This window comes from Cygnus olor, chromosome 3 (genome assembly GCF_009769625.2).
Source record: "Cygnus olor isolate bCygOlo1 chromosome 3, bCygOlo1.pri.v2, whole genome shotgun sequence".
NCBI classification, from domain to species: Eukaryota; Metazoa; Chordata; class Aves; order Anseriformes; family Anatidae; genus Cygnus; species Cygnus olor.
In genome coordinates, this window is record NC_049171.1 from 105,687,277 (window position 1) to 105,705,099 (window position 17,823).

Sequence of the window (17,823 nt, forward strand, 5' to 3'; positions counted from 1 at the left end):
AGCTCCCACCTCTGTGGAGCAGAAAGCACTACTCCACGACGTCACCCCACCTCCTGCCCTTTCTCCTCCCCACTGTGGCGTTTCTTCAGCTAGGCACGGGGAATGCTAGGAGATGGGGTGTTTAAAGCAATTCTGTTCTGAAAGTTAAAGCTGCCATTATCAGATTATGCTAACAGCTAAAATCTCAGCTGTACGTGTCAATGTGTACTCAGAAAGGCTGTTATCCCCTGCATCAATTTAACAGTAGTAGACTGAGCATTAGGCGGGTCTTATGTGCATGGAAAATGCAAAGCAACTGCCCCCACAACACGACTCCATAAATCAGAACTTCTGAAAGTGCGGGAGTGAAGCCAGAAAAAGGCGATTATAATCCCAAAACACTGACTTGGAGGTGGCCGAGTTCTCACAATGGCATACGCAGTTACAGGCAAGACTTGCAAAATTTATTCTCGATTAAACATTAGTGTAAGGATCAATAAAGATCATTTGTCTACATTGCCTTCACTACCAATTGACCTTGCTGTTAGTGAAAGTAGGAAATAGCTTTTTTCATCAATACAGGAGCAAATATAGATTGATGTTTATCACTAGATGGTCTGCTTAGAGCCTTCTAGTTTTCTTTGAAGGACCACAAATTATTCACAACATGGCAGGATTTCTTCAGTGATTACATCTGATGCATTTTATACAACATCCTTGTTTTTGTATCTGATATCGAACCCTATAAAACACATCATTTTATAGAGAACCTGGAATTGGATTCCTCTGCAACAGAATATTTCTTCCCTTGACTGTCTGCAGCGCTTTATAAAATATTTATTGATAGGATGCCTAAAAATACACATAGGCTGGCATAGCTTTAAGATGGATGACTATTCAGCAGACAAACACTAGATTTCACACCACAGGGTTCTTATTAGGCATAGTTGCCTAGAAATCACACTTATTTTCTGACATATGATTATAAATATTTTCATTAAAAATGAATAATTTAGCTCACTGAACAGACAAAATTATGTAAGTTTTACTTCTTCAAGGCTCCCCAGCAAAAGCTGGGGGGCATATGGAAGACCAAACTGAACAAGTTCATGCCTTTCTGCCTATCAGTTATTTATTTGAAAACAGAATTTAATTACTCTTTGTATGAAACACATCATGTGTTGGTGGTTCAGTTTTAGCACAAAATTCAGGGAGGCTGTTTTGGTCCTGACATTTCCTGTTGCAACTTAGCGTGATACTGAAAATTCCCATCCTCTGCAATCCACTGGGCTTTGCTGGCTGCATACAGATGAGACAGGGTATTTCTCCACAATGAAAATGGAAAGGCAGATCTCTTTCCTAGCTAATTAAGGAAGTAACAAACATGCTCCTGGCTGCACACCGAGAGGTACAAATTCTCCAGGGAAGCCTGGCACCAGCAGCAGAGGTAGGCAGGGATGTGAATGGTACCTGTCCCACCTCACTGCTCCTTTCTGATGGGCTCCTGCTTTGGGTGTGTCATTGACACCACAACATTGTGTGTGTTTCACTGAGAAATCTCCCACTGCTTCCACCTGACCTGGTTCAGCTGATTTCCCCAAGGGCAGACAGCAAACCAGATTTGGAGAGGGCTCTACCAGAGTACAGACACACTCCCTCTCTGCTGCAAGTGCCTGGGATTTGGGAACAGTGGCTTTTAAGAAAGGTATCACCATGATTCCCAGTTATTTCATTAAGGATGTTGAGGGGTTCATCCTGGTCTGTTACTTACAAAATTTACAAAAAAAATGTTACAAAAAGTTTCAAAAATCCTATCTTACCACTACTATAGCCTTTTTTTTTTTTTTTTAAGATAATTGATTCCCCTGTGATGTAGGGAACCCTCCCAGCACTCAGGTTTTTCATTCCCAGTGGGGTTTGTATGAAGCACATCAAGGTACCATCTATTACTTATGAGACTGCAGTAAAGTCTAGCTGTATGCAGTTTCTCCATCTATATTGCACTTTCCAAATAACATGCCTCAGTATGCTAAAAACACACCTCAACTACAAACTACACACCCAGCCTGAGCATGCCTGCAATTAATTTCTTAGAATATTTTATTCACAAGCACATCTGTTATACCATATTCCACCATATTCAAGGGACTACATAAAAGCCCGTTGTCTGCCATCTGTAGGCATACAATGCATCAATCTCATGCAAAACAATAGCATTGCTTTCCTTAAAACAATGGCTGGAGGAACTGTATACTACAGAGGATTTCTGCTTGATGAGCACAGCAATCTTAATTGAGATTTAATGTTTACTTTACCTGGTTAAGCACAGAGCAAACACCAGAGAAATTACTGTGAAACAAACAAACAAACAAAAAAATACATTCAAAAGCTAATTAACAGTAGTTGAAACTTGCTCAGTTCAAACAATAACCTGCCCAAGCAACAAGCACTTTTCAGCACGGCGATGCTTAGCCTCACAGATAAACCTCTGAACCCACTGTGTTGTTGCAGGCACCCAAACTGCTAATTAAAATAGGATAACTCAAAAGAAAGCATAATATTACCTGCAGAAAAAGAAAATGACTAAATATTTAATTCTTCTCTCGTAGACAGTGAACTAGAAAATAGGCAAAGTGAGTATGTGTATGTTTTTGGGAGACTGTTTAATCCCTCTATTTTGTAATGTTTAGAAAGATACAATCACCATTTCACAGCTGCTTTCACATAGGTCATTGTTGTACGACTCAAAACTTCATTATAGTGTCAATTCAAAGGCTGGCAAAGCTTTCCATACAGCTGGGTTCAGCCTTAGATCAGACACTAACTGGGAAGTCTGCACTACCTTTACCAGTGTTAAGGATCAGCTCGAGTGAAGAGGTCTCCCATTCACTTCTTGCAATGGTTTTAATCTTGCCACTTTTACTTGCAGAGGCCTACATACATTTAGTAGCACCACAGATTCAGCAAACTCATTATTCTTGACTCATGTCCAAGCATTTTGAACCCCCCTCCACATAGACAGCCAAACTAAAACTAATTTCAGTCCTGATCCAAACCCAGCTGAACTCAATAAGAACACTCCCTGCTTCTTGTTATATGGTGCAGTCACCCATGATCTCCAAGAGCCTTTGTTATGCTTTATTTTTAGGGTGTCCTGCTGTATCTGATCTGGTAAGAGAAATACAGTTTACAGAAGCATGAGCTGTAACACTTCAGTGCAAAACTGAGAGCTGGGGACACTGTCAGGTACACACAAGAGAAAAACAGTACTTTCATGAAAGGAACAGCTCTGCGTTAAAACATAGAAACATGCAAGGAACAAATAGCCCTGATTATTCTAGATAACAAAATTATCAGCAAAGTGGAATGCCACAATCTCAGAAATACACAGAAAACCTTATCAGACACAGTATCTAATTTTCTTAAGCAATTAGGACCACTTTTGAAGACTCATTCTATTGCTCATCATAGTTGGTTTACTTTCCTCATTCCATGTGTGTTTAACTACCAGGGACAACAAGGATATGCATTAATGACTGATTTTAATGACATGTAACACTGGTAACATACATATAATGCAGTAATTGTATAAGAAAGTGTCTCTAATCACTTCAAGGAACCACTATCTACAAATCTGCCAGTTTGCCTTTAGAAGTACAGCCCTAACCTGTCAAAATCAAATTGGATTTTCATTAGAGGTTCAACATTCATAAATGAAAGACAATTAAAATAATTTAAAAATGAAACAGCAAAAAGCCAGAATTGCTTTACAAGAAAACTCTTCACCTATTTCATCTTTAAATGCATCTCCCACTTCTGCTCCCATCCCATGTCAATGGGATTTAAGTAGAAGTTTTCAGAAGTAAGGATGAATTCATCTGCTGTAAATTCACTGACTGGGTCTTCAGGGCTTACGAAAGATTACTCCCACTGCTGCCAGAGGGTATTTTGCCTGGATAAAGATGAGCTTGTACCTGGAAAAATCTACCAGCCTCTGTCCTCAATAGGTTCTGTGGAAGTCCCGATCATTAAAAGAGGAGCCCCTCGATTAGGACTAGTTGGTCAGTTGTTCCACGGTTACTGAGACATGTTCTTAGATAAAGAAGATAATAAAAATAAATAAATGAACTGTTGCTAACAGACCGCTTTGGTAGAAAACATGGTTATTCTAGATAATGACACAGTTAATATACAGCAGTATTTTTCAGATAATGGCTGCCTTCCCTAGGATGATGGTGAAAGGCAACCCCAGAGGTCATGAGATATTGTGGCTACACCACTGTGTTAGTCAGGGTCAAGCATTCTTTGTCAAAATTTTGAAGCAAAGATACGCAGAACTAGATCATGTCACATAGCTTCTGTTTTACCCTTGAAAAATGTGTAACTCTAGTTATTATAATAAAAATAAAATGATAACTTAAAAAATGGCAGTTTTGAACATGAAATCAGCAAACTGAGAATTATTGGTGTCAGGAAAGAACCATCTGAAAAATGTTCAGTAATAAGAATCTAGCTTAGGCTAGAAGGGAGGTTAAGATGCCCTACTGTTCTTGGTTTCTTAAAAGGGACAACAGGACTGTCCAAGACTGGTTTCCCAATCACTGACTCAATTAAGAAATATTTTCACTTTCTGCAATGTATTTAATTCTCTCTTCCACCATCTCTGAGAATTTAATCAGGGCTTACTACACTGTTTTATGGAGTGCTCTTCAGGACAATATCAACTGAGAAGTTAGGGGTAGCACATCTGTCAAAAGAAGGTACTCTACCTGAAATCAGTTTACTTAAATGCAATCTTTTTCCTTTGTATCAGAGCTGAGAGCTATCTGTGATCATTCTCAAATAAATAAGCTGTCCTCCACAGCTGAACCACTGCAGAGAAAATGGAAGGATATCATATATTTCTACAACTCTGCCTGAATAGTAGAAACCAACTATTCACTGGTCTTGACTTGACATGAAAATATGCACACACATATAAGTGCTGATGTTTTAGTATAAGACATGAAAAACAGGCACTTTGCAAAGCTTACCATGAACTGAACGTGGGTTAGTTAAATGGTGACACAAATGTGTAGGTGAAACTTTCTCCAAAATGCCAGAATAATGCTATTGACACTTGTTTTACACAATTCTTGCTTGGTTCCTCAAATTCAGCTAAAACTTAGAAGGCATCTGTTTGCTGTCACATTCAGAAATGAATGAGGAATGAGATGTTCCCAGCGACGGATGAAGGAGCAGTACTTCCCACATCTCAGCTAGAAATGCTGGTAATGCTTCATTCGACACCAATTTTGCAAGGAAGGAGGGCCAGGATGCCTATGACCCCCAGTGCCAAGCCCTTGTCTATCTGGATGTGCTTGGCTAACAGAGACACAGACTCTAGCTTGGCATCTGAGTAAAGCTAGTTACCAAGATGTGAGAGAATGCTGTTTAACCAACATTTTTCACAACTTCGGTTGGTCTTAATCCAGTTATCAACACAGCTAAGGCAACATCTTTCCATTTTGCTCCCTACAGCTCATCAGTAGTAGAGGCATATGACACACACTAATAGTCTGATACACAACTGATGCTGCTTATAGTTCATTCAAGGGGAATAATGTTATTTTCTGGGGTATTCTTACTATTTAGTAGTCTCGGATGGTCCTGTCTAATTAATCACAAGCAACTGAGAGTCTTCTCTTGGAAATGAAATGGATTACAGTTGAGGTAGGCTTTCAATGGCTATTAGGCACTTTACACTGCATTTTTAGATCACTTACCCGGGTTACTTTCAGTTGCTTTATTCCTACATACAACAATACCTGAGGTTGAAAAGCTGACTTTGATCTCTGAAGCCACCTGGATACTGGGCTATAAAAAGAATAAGAGAAAGCCTACTAGAGCAGTCACATCACAGTGCAAGAAAGAAGCAAGGGTCGTGGATCAGCTGCCAAAGCCCCTCATCCTGCTGTTGCTGCACACTGCAAGAATGATCCCACTGTCATAAAAGCTGCTGCTCTTTCCTGTTTCAGATGAATCACTTACATAGCACTCAGAACAGATATTACATATGGTTAGGATGCAAGCAAAAGGGTCTCAAACAGACTTTTCCAGGACTAGGTTGACCACCTCAGTTGCTTATTTTAGAGTGCCAGAAAACAAAGATCAGACAAAGTGACAGATACACTCTTATGGACTTAAAAGTGGCTATTATTTCCATTTTGACTGTCTGCTATGCAAAACCAGTGAGATTTGAATGTCGGTCTGTATCCTTTCTGCCTCCTGCATTATCAGCAGTAACCCTGAAGTAGTATTTTGCAAGAGTTACCTTCATAGCCTTTTCAGATGTCTCTGCTACCATTTCACTTATATTACCCATATTTATATCCAGTAGAAAGGGGGATTATATTACATAGAAATATAAAATTTCTGCACAGGTAAAGCTGCAAAGGGGTGGGTTAAAGCTGATAAAGATGACAGTTGTCAGTGCAGTTTACAGAAAATTGTGGGGTCCTACTTTAGTATGCCTCTAGGTAAAAATCATGCAACCAGCAGTTTAGCACTTAAAATGCAGAAATAAATTATGCTCATTCTCTCCTAGACATTTTGTGTGCCTTGACTGCTGCAAGAGTTAGCAGAAACTTCCTGCTGTCTATTAAGTTATCTAGAATAACTTAACTAAACAGAGAGAGGAGTAGCCAAAAGGCTTTTCTCTAAAGTCCTTTCCTAACCAAAATCGAACAAAGCCAACCATGATTCAACATGCGCTGAATGCAACATGGGAATCCTGCAGAGATTCCCCACTGGGCCAGGCTGAGTTTAAGCCCGTATAACCATAGGATGCAAATGACGTTTCTCAGGACTGAGCCCAAAAATGCACAAGGGAGTGCTGCTCCAGCACTGTGCCCTTTACGCCCAGGAAGAGAGGAGAGCTATTTCTGGCAGTGATGAAATGGGGGCTGAAATCAGTCACTAATGGTCACAAGGGACTCGGCAGATCCACAGACACAGAGGGCCTGGGGCTTCTCAGGCTGTTCAGGGCAGATGGACATCCTCTATGAAATCACAAGCTACATTTTTAGCTTGGCTTTGCAACCTGCTGTGAAGCTGGCATGCACTGGGGGAAGTGAGCTTGCCCAGGATGCGGCGCTTGACGTTGACCTCAGCGTCACAGAACATACTCACATTTGGGAATAGAGCTTACCGGAGGTGTTTTTTTTTTTTTTTTTTTTTTTTTTTACCATTCCACTGTGATTTTGGATGAGCAGTCTCCACCCCCCTCCCCCCCCCCCCCCCCCCCCCATAGCCACCTTGCTGCTCTGAAAGGCAACAGACTTTTGCTCTTCCTCAAGCTCCATTATACTCAGTTCCTCAGTTCCTCCATCTTTGGTGCATTACTGACATTTAAACACCAGTATTTAATACACCTGTGTGGTATGTAACGCTGGGAATTTTAGTCCACTGTCACATCCCTGTTACTGAGGAATTGTAACATTAGTGAAGAACTCACTCAAAAACATGCTTTACTCCTAATGGCCATATGAACTCCATTTGTGTACTCTATTGTACAACATACTCTACACAAATAATGCACATTCGCTCATATTCTATGTACTCTGTGAGCATCACATTTCTTAAAGACCTTTTGGTCATGCAAGACAAAACAGGTGAAAACTAAAAGCCATCCTCCGCTCCCTTGATGCAGCTCTGCCCCAGATGCATTGTCTGCTTTGAGGGACCTTTAAAAATTGGTCGCGGTCATAGTGCAGATGCAGAGACCTGGGTGATAACCACCCTTTTCTCAAATCTGAACTTGCTCGCAAACCTCACTGGCTTACCGGTTTTGGTTAACAGTTCAAAAAAACCTTTTAGACAAATTTCAAAATGCCCTGAAATTTCAAAATGCCTGAATGCTCCAAGGTAAAGCAGCACTAAACAACACACAAAAACCAAAGTATCTCCCCCCGCCTCCAGTACAGAGCAAAACAACAACAACATACGTAATGATGTAGCCTTAAGATCTTATACTGAGAGTGAACTATGAAAGGAGTTTCAAAAAGAGTTAGAAAAGACAATAAAAGAAATCAGGAGAACTACAAAAAAGAAAAAATCAAATACAAAACTTGTAGAAACTTAAAATACGTTAAGTCTCTATTTCTTGTAGCTTAGCTTTTAATGGTTTGCAGCCATATTATAGCCACGTTAGAGAAACCAACCAACAACAAGAGAGTAACATTTCTTGGTCACAATAATCTACTCTGTGCTGAAGTCCATAAGTTATTATATTCCTTTCTAGATTTTATTGAAAAACATACAGACAGACTTAAACCAGAAAGTGTTCTAACATCATGGGTGTTACAGACATTCAGTGTGAGAAATGCCTTGTAGAGTTTTACACCATCTGAAAGCTTCCCATTTATTCACTGGCAAGTAATCATTTAGTTCATGAGACGGAACTTAAAATGAATCATTTTGGTGAAAATGCCATCTTGTTCATTTTCCACTTCAGTTCTGATACACTTTTAGCAACAATCCACTAAGAGATGGCTTAGAATTCATATACTGTGCTACGTAGTGCTACTTAGACTTGTTCCAGGGATAACAAATCAATGACTTCGAAGTCAATGAAAAAACCTCCATTGACTTTAAGGTTGACAGAATTTCACCCTAAATCCACCTATTTTGGAAACCCACCCACACTGCTACACAGGACTAATCTGCCTGTCCACAGATGACCAAATTACTTGCACACACAAAACATATATTGTAAGCCCTGTCTTTTTCATATAGATTTTTAAGGTTGCATGCTTTTTTTGTTGTTATTGTTTCCCTGTTTTTCCCCCCAACTACATTCTATAACATTAGTAGAGAAAAATAAGCAGTACTTCTTGCCACTTCTCTGTTTCATCTTCATACGGTACTTAGATTGAAAGTATTGCTTGAAGTTTCACCCAAAAGGGATGGCAAGATAAGAACTTAAAAAAAGATGGACCCTATTTAACTGTGTGCAACTATATAGCTAAATTTAATTATGAGTCCTATAGGGAAAAATAAAGTACAATTCAGATGCATACAATGATAAAAAGAGAGATGCAATGCAGAAAAGCATAGCAAAATGCTATGATCATTCACACAATCCCATGAGACCAACCTCTCATACTTTTGTCATACCCTTCCTGAATCTGCTGCTTAAATCAGCTTTCAGGAGAAGGACAAAATACCCTATGGGTTGAAAAAAACATGTCAGAAACATTAAAATTAAAAAGAGAGAGAGAAAGAACAATACAGCCATAAATCCACAGTTTCTGCTGGCTGAACATGCAAAGCAAATGTAATTATTTTTATTTTTATTTTTTTTGGCAGAAAAGCTCATCAGTTAGTCACCCAAAAACCTTTGTTAATTTGCAGGAATTCATACTCTTGAAACAAATAAATGACAACACTTTATATTGGTACACACAACTAGAAAGAATGATAAAATGTTTAAAGCTATTAAAAATGTCATCCAACAAGTTATAAAAAACACTTCCTGCTTATCAACAGGTTCCAACTGCCAAGCTTCTCCCTGGATAAGACTGAAATTGATGCTTTCCTCCACTAGTTACCTTGGCCATTAACTTATATACACAAAACCCAAGCAAGCTGTAACACCATCAATAACCATGTGAAGACATAAGGAGGTCTAAAGACAGGGAACAACTGCTGTCAGCAGTGGCAATAGGTGACCCAAGGCAAAAGAATGTCAGAAGAGAGTGAGAAATCCTTTTGTGATACAAAGCTGCTTCACTTTAAGAGTTCAGTTTACGTGGACACTGGAAAAGCACTGTAGTTGTCAGTGGTGGTAAACAGACTGTGGATGGATAAGCTGACAGTGGTCCAAGATCTCCCATATATTTGGGTTGCAGCAGGTTAAATTGTTCCTTCACCTGTGTCAATAAAATACTCTCCCAACTGTATGTTTGTTACTTAATCTACCTGGCACAGAAGCAAGTTCAAAAGAATGAGATTTTTCTTTAGAAGCATCAGTATTTCAGTCTTCTGCGTGCAGCTGAGTACTTTGGTAGTCCATGCAAGTACCTTTCCTAATGGCAACAGGAGATGGCTACACCTCCTCTGCATTTCCTCCTGGCCGCAAAGCTGTGCTGACAACTCATAACTTTTTATGTTGTCTCAGATGTGCAAGGTCAAAAAATAAATTCTCTCTCAGTGTGGCTGGGGTTCTTGCTAAATCAGCATCACTCCAAGACATAAAGCACAGCTGAGTTTTTAAACATTGTCCTCAGGCTGTTTGTCTCTCTTGAATTCCTGTTGAATATTGATTTGGGATTTAAAGGCCCAGCTGCCCACCTAATCAGGTTGCCCCAGTCTATACAAAATTTGACTGATTAATTGGTTATTTTAAATGCACAGATACCTCAAGGACTAAAGAGCATGGACAACATGAACTTTTCTTCCCTTGCTTTATGCCACAAGGTTTTAGATCAAATTATATCATTGCTGAAATACAGGCTTGTGCTTCAAGTTATGATCACCGACCAGATTTTTCTATGTATTTCTTTTTCAGACATATCTAAGGCAAATATGCCTACTAGCCTTAGTTATAATAAATCCTAAAATACCAGAAAAATCACTTAATATTAAACTTGAGACCACATGTTGGCTTGTGAGATATTCATAACTTTAGCAGACCTTACATTAAGCAAATGGAATTCATTTTATACATGTCATCTGGATGCATCTCTCCACAGGTGAGCTACCATTTAGGCAGGTTTAATGGACAATTCCTCAGGCTGCCCTAGCAATTACTCCTGCGCTGACCTGGAAGGATCATTAATATCAGGGAGTCGAGAGGTAATTCAATTTCCATGCTGGCTCAGCCCTAAGCTTCTTCTAAGTAGATGCTGTCGGCTGTGTCAAATTATATATGATGCCTAGGTGATGCAGAAGACTATTAGAAGTAGAGCTGGGAATGACAAACTCTACTCACAAAGTTTTCAGCCTGAACTTGGACAATGGCCTAAAATACCAACAGGCCACAATGATTTAGCATCAGGAAACTCTAGCAATGACCCAAAATATTTTATTTTGGGGTACGATGCTATGGGAAGAACAAAACCAGGTAAGAATTAACCCAGGACAATAGGATAAGAGCCGCTTTGCAGAGTTACATATTGAGAGATTTAAATGCATAATGAAAAAAATGACTTACTGGGAGAACTTTGAAGAAGACCAGCTAAGAAACGCAAACAGGATTACACAATATACCAGCTACATCAAAGTTACAAAGTTTTGACCCTCAACACCACAGCTTGGATCCAAAAGAAAACAAAACAACAAACTCAGCTCCAATTCATCAGGTGACTTTTTTACAAACATGCCATGAAATAACCTCCCCCACCCCCACCCCCCCGACCGTAAATCCCCTCAACACGCTGGTTACAACCTGAAAATCAGGATAAATCTACCAACCATCTTCCACACTTTATTATACTCAGATTCATTTAAAAGAAAAAGTGTCAGAAAAGCCTTTCCCCTTTACTTTTTGCCTAGTGAGTGGAAAATGAGACATTTTGTACAGACAGAAGCTGCTGCTGCCCCTCTTTAAAAGTCCCTTTACCTCATTCAGCAAATCTTTTTTTCACCTTTTTCTTTGCCCACTATCACGACACAACCATCCCACCCGATGCCAGCCCTGGCTTTGCCAGAAGAATTCCCATGGTGCCTGTGCCAAGGCGTTTTAACTCTTCTTGGGAAGGAAAAGGAGCAAGCAAACACCAAACTCCTCCTCAGAGGAGCTCAGCACTCTCCCACAAACACATACCTCGCAGCTTGTTTTCAGGTAACATGGAAAGCTTTGGAATCTATGCTCTTTTCAATTAGATGCCTTGGAGGTTTTTTTTATTATTATTATTATTATTTTCCTTATAAATAAATAAATTAATACCCTTGCTCTTTGGTGTTAAAAGCAAGCAAATAAATCATCAATCCTTAAAAAATACACAAACACTTTTCATTGTAATAAACATGCAGCGATTTACCCTCCCCCAGAAGATTAGAATGAACTCCTTTAAAAATGAAGCTACTTTGCATTATATATCATGAAATATTAGTCAATCAGATATAGTCATTCATTTATATGCAATTTTTCTTATCAAAACATGCATGTAACTCACAGAAATTCCAGTAGTACAAATGCTCACTGAAACAAATCAAATCAAATCAAAACAAATACACACATACGTACACACACATACACGCATATTCTGAGCCAAAATGAAAAGCATGCATGGTCAGGGTTTAAGCATCATTTAAGCCAAAATAATTGCTAGATTATTAAAAACAAAGCAGCCTGGCAACTATTTGAAGCAGTTTTTATTCATGCTTTTATTTAATTCTTCTCAGTTTTCCTTTCCTTTATACTCATTTGCAGCAAACATGCTAAAAAAAATCCCTATTGTTTAAAAAAGCAGCAGAGAAAAACAGAAGTATCCATGCTCAGGGTACCAAAGCATTATTTTCTTGGAGCAGAAAAAAGAAAAAAAAAAAAACAAACACAAAAAAACACAATTTAAAAGCTTTCCTATATTTAAAACAGATATCGTGCAGAAATTTGATCTTAATATTAATGACATGCAATCTCCAAGGAGACATAACATATTCTAATTAAAAAAAAAAAAGTCATATTCAGTAATCGGTGCAAAAGCCTTTTTTTTTTTTTTTTTTTCCCTCGCTCTCAGACTAATGGTATCTTAAACCCTGCATGCTGCAGTGCTTCGCCTGTGCTCTGCATCGGCTGTGAGAGAAGAAGCTACCTGAGAGTTTTCACAGTGCCATCTCATATCCATGTCTGCCTGGCTACCCCTGCGTGCTTACAGCTTTTTTTTTTTTTTTTTTCAATTTTTTTTTTTTTTTTCTCTTAATTCTTAATGGAAAATCCTAGGAAATTTAGTCCATCCTCTGAAATCAATACTGGTGACAGGCGCGCTCCCTGCCTCCGCGGGAGCCGGGGATGATGGATCGCCTGCGCATCAGCCCGCCCTATCAGTGCCCCGCACTCGGGCGGCGCCAAGACAGTGGCCGCGCCCGGCGGCGCGCAGCGGGGACCCGCCGCGATGCGGAGCCTCCGCGCAGCCTCGCGCTGGGACCGGGAGGGGATGAAGAGAGGGGGGAGAGGGAAGGGGAGAGCTGCCCGCCGCCCCCGGCCCCTCGTCTCCCGCGGTGTTGTCGTGTGGAACCGTTCCCGCGGCTTTTGATGGAGCTTTAGGTGTTGAAGGGTGTATAATAAGGCTGAGCTCACAAAATAACACCGCAAAATAATAGCAACAGCAGCAGCAATAATAATAATAATAATCCTCCAAAACCCACAAAATGGAAAAGCCTGCCTTCATTTTGAAATCTCTCCCCACCCTATTGAATCTCCGACCCAACACATAAACATGCAGCAAACGCAGGGCTGGCTATGGGAGCTACGGTAATTCTTCCACAGATATGAGCATCTGGACCACCTTATGGAAACCTTTTCTGTAACGTACATCCGTTATCACCGACCACAGTGGGAAACAGGATCGATTGCACAGCTCTGTGTGGGGAGCAAAATGCTGGTAGCAGCCTTGACAAAGAAAGCCACGTGTGAAAACACTTGGGTCAAGCCAGTCAACAAACCAAACCAAACCAAACCAAACCAAAAAACCTTCAACTATATTATCTATTCAACAGATACCTTGTAAAATAATACAGCTTTCCTGTGATCTGCACTAGTGAGTGCTTTCCCCTTCTCCTTCTTAACAGTTAGAGTGAATCCTGGCAGCTATGAGTTTAAAGTTAACACATGACTCTCCTGCAGGACTTTTCCTACATCCCCTACAACAACACAGAATAACAGATGTCTCCACTAAGGAAGATGACAAGCGATCTACAAAAAAGTTGGGTGACGTGAGCTTTGCAGTTCCCTTCACAGGAGCTCGGTGATGATAAGGCTGTCCTGACACACATCTGTTTGACAAGCATCATGTGTTGCACATTTCATTGCTTACTGAGTGTTCCCTTCCTTTTGATTCTGATGTTATCCAGCTCAGTACTATCTGCTGTTTACAGTTGATTGTCCCTTTACTAGTAACAAGCCTTTGGCAGCAACTGCATCAGCCTGAATCTCACAGGGTTGGGTCTATCTTCTTTAACTGTATGTTTAATCTAGTTTATCTTAAATTCTAAAGGCATTTTGAAATTGCAACGGCAGTTCATAAAACACATATCCACATGCAAATTACTGCTAAAGGCCAAGTCACATGGCAGTGAAACAAAACTAGTGCTATGTCTTTATAACCTCAATATACTTCTTCATGGGGAAAAAAAAAAAAAAAAAAAAGATGAAATGGATTATTAAGGTCTCCATACGAGAAAGTTCTTCCTCCTCAAAACACAGAGCCAGGTTTGACCCTCAGCCATGGGCAGTGGCTCAGCTTATTTGGTAGGCTTACACAGCAGTGCCTAGATTTTTAATATTCAGTCACAAGAACATTCAGCCACAAGAACATGCAATACATGTCTGCAATTTTCTTTTCCCTATGAAGTGATGAATAACCACAACAACCCAACTAGATAGCAGCAAGTCCACTTGCTGGACACGGCTGCTGTCTGCATACATTTGTTTGCTGTAATTCAGTCTAAACAAAGATAGCAAATGCTGAAATAAATGCATGGCTTGTAGGAAACAAGGATATTGTTTGTTAAATGTCTGTGCTACATGGCACTAATTAGAGACAAGTCTCTGGCCAGGGCAAAACCTGACTCTTGACCCTGAGACTGGCAAACTTCAAGACAATCTGCAAGCATATAGCACAGAAAGCACTAGCTCAATTCTTTTTATAAGTTTTCTTTCTTCTAGAGTGGGTTAACAAGATAAAGTGGTTCTGGACCTGGACATTATGTTTTTACAGCGGCCACAGTTATAATTCTCTCAACATTTCCACTTGGAGCAATTCTTGGCCCTCCAAGGAACACCCTAAAAATCCTGAGATCTCAGCTCTGCACCTTCCCCCTCTGTCAAGATGACAGAGAACTCCACCAGACCATAATTGTGTGGTCACTTTTCTTCTCAGGGACTATAATAGAGGGTAGCAAAGACAATGCTGATGCTTGCAGCTGTCCTCTGACCACCCTTCTGGCATCAGCATCAGTCTCCCTGGGTTGCCTGACAATAACCCCAGTCGAGATTGTTCTCAGTGAAAGGAGTTCATCTGAGGGAGAAAAAAAGAAAGAAAGAAAGAAAGAAAGAAAGAAAAAGAAAGAAAGAAAGAAAGAAAGAAAGAAAGAAAGAAAGAAAGAAAGAAAGAAAACTAGTCCTAAATGAGAATAACAAATACCATTTTAAGTGGTCTAAATGATGGGATCCTTTCAGATTTACTGAGTAAAACTTTCTTTAACCCTAGCACATGCCTTCCTGAAAGACAAGACTAAATTATCTGTAATATTTTTCCTGAGGCAGTGTTTTTCGGTGGTGTGATTCCACAATAATGCTATTAACAGCCATCGACTACCGTGTGTCCTATGTGATGTTACTTAAGGGGACAAACGTAGCAACAGTGGTATGAAGGAGGGATGGCAGATCCCAACTCCTCTCAAATGCTGAGCAGATGTTTGTAAGGATGGGATGCTGTTTGGGAGGCTTTGCTTCAAGTGCTAAGAAAAGTGCTGCACAAAGCAGCTTGCTGTGAGCCACATTTGGTCAGAAAGGTACAACATAGAGATGCTGGGTGCCCAGTGTGAATGGGCTCCAGTCACCAGCAAAGAAACAGATCATTGTGGAATTTATCCTGTTTATCTCGCTTATAGGACCTGACCTTTACATTTTCAGTGATCCATGGAAATGAAGAACATCACTTCATCTAAACAGTCTTGGGGTTTTTCTTTTTATGAAAATGTAGCTGTACCTACATCATGTGTGATACAATGTGGTGTGATACGGAGATACAATAGACAATGTGGTTACGATAGACTTCGCCAACAGAATCTGAAGACACTGTAAGAATTATGGGCTCAGCAGAGCAAAGCAGTTGAAAACGTGCTTGACTTGTAAGTATTTGTGAGTTTACATTGAAGCAAATTCCTGAGTGCTTTGTTGAATCAAGGCCAAATATATATATATATATATTAAAAAAAAAAACAAACTAAATGCACGGATGCAATAAACCTGAATTTGAGTATACACTCTCAAGTTGTACTTGAGAATTTTGCTGAATGTACATGTTTTGCCAAATACATACAAAATACCACTTGAAAACCTGCTTGATGATGCAGTGAGGGATAGCAAATGAGTGGTATAGCACATATTTCGTACCAAAGGAGATTGTTGTAAATATTACAAAGACAAACCTATATTGTTATTAAAATGAAGTAACATCATTATGCTTGAAAAACCTACAAAAAAGACATAAAATCCAACACACATAGCCAAGAACAGAAGTCAAATTTGAGATTTGATTTCAATCCGATATATATTATATTAATTAGACAAGAACTGTACAGACGTATCACCATTAAAATCCTTGCAACTGCAAAGAACAGAGTCAAAACTTATGCAATTTATCAAGGATAGAGATCTACCCAAGAGCAAAAAAGCTCCCTTTTTTCTGCAAGATTGCAAGATACCATTTTATCAAAAACAAAGACAAAAGTAAACAAATAATAATAATAATAATAATAAAAGTGGACCTCCAATTCAGCCAAAGGTAGAGGCCCTAAGTTTTTACACCTCAGTCTAAGGATGGGCACAAATGAAGCAGCTACAGAGAGTGAAGCTTTTAAGATATAATTATTTTCTGTATCAACAAATAACATACTTAAACCCCATGTGATGAAAAACAAAAAGCATGTGATGGTTTGCATGAGTTTATCAATAAGTCTGTATATATGCACACGTTGGTACAATCCTAGACAGCCACTTCACAGGCTGAAATATATTACTCAGCGCTTCTAATGCTCTTAATGAATATGAAAGTCATGTGAGTTTTACATATAAACTTCTGAGTGTCCTTAGGAATTACAATGGCATTTCACATTGAGAGTTGCATCTCTGTCATGCTCAGGTGGCCCTCCACTGATGCCCAGTCACCTATAAGTCCCCAAATACTTGGTAGGAAACACATTTGACAACTTTGAGGCATATGTGGATTTGCAGTCTACTGGGGGGTGGGTGGGGGGTGGGGGGGGGTGGAATTTCAGAATTATGCATACACAAATTCATTCTTATCCAGAGAAAACAGGGATTAAGGAAGTAGTCTTACTCAGTCACAGGAGAAATGGGACAGAATTTGGGATGTTGTCAATGTGACACCTTCTTCGCTTTCCCTCTGGAGACTTCTGCAAGACTCCACTCTGCTAAACTACCCAGCTCTGAGAAATAAATGTCAGTGTCAACACTTTCTGTCATCTATGTAACACTTAGTGTACTCTGCACCTGTGACGAAATTATCCCCTTCTGGCAGGAAGTCTGTAATCTTGTTCCCAGAGGTCTGAACTTCCCCATCATGCTGTCAGCCAAACTGTGCCTATCAGGCCAGCCTGGGGATACCTCTGTTCCCACAGATCTTGGGAAAACAAGCTTGACAGTGATGGAAATCTTTAAGAGAACTTCCTTCCCCCACTTGAAAGGTCAAGATCCTTCTTCTTTAAGCAAATTGAAGCAGAAAAAAAAAGTCTTTTGGGAAAAAAATTACCCACTCAAGAAACTATAATTTAGATCAAACCTACCTGTTTGGAACTAACAGCTGCCATCAAACTTGAGTCCCAAAACCTATGCTGCCAAGAAGCAAATTAAATGTCTTTTGCTGGGCATACATATATTTTCATTCTCTGCTTCCT

At 39.7% G+C, this 17,823-nt stretch overlaps 1 protein-coding gene across 31 annotated transcripts in view; it reads right to left on the reverse strand.

Moving 5' to 3' along the window:
• NRXN1 (neurexin 1) overlaps positions 1 to 17,823 on the reverse strand; it is a 734,224-nt gene that overhangs the window by 33,882 nt on the left and 682,519 nt on the right. The window contains exon 1 of one of the 31 annotated variants that reach the window (XM_040551912.1): positions 12,777 to 12,964. The exons of 29 other annotated variants lie outside the window; for them this stretch is intronic. In XM_040551912.1, coding sequence (XP_040407846.1) covers positions 12,777 to 12,809 — 33 coding nt within the window. In that variant the 5' untranslated portion in view covers positions 12,810 to 12,964. Of the gene's footprint in view, positions 1 to 12,776; positions 12,965 to 17,823 lie in introns of those variants that run through there. One more of the 31 variants, XM_040551911.1, reaches the window with a different exon arrangement.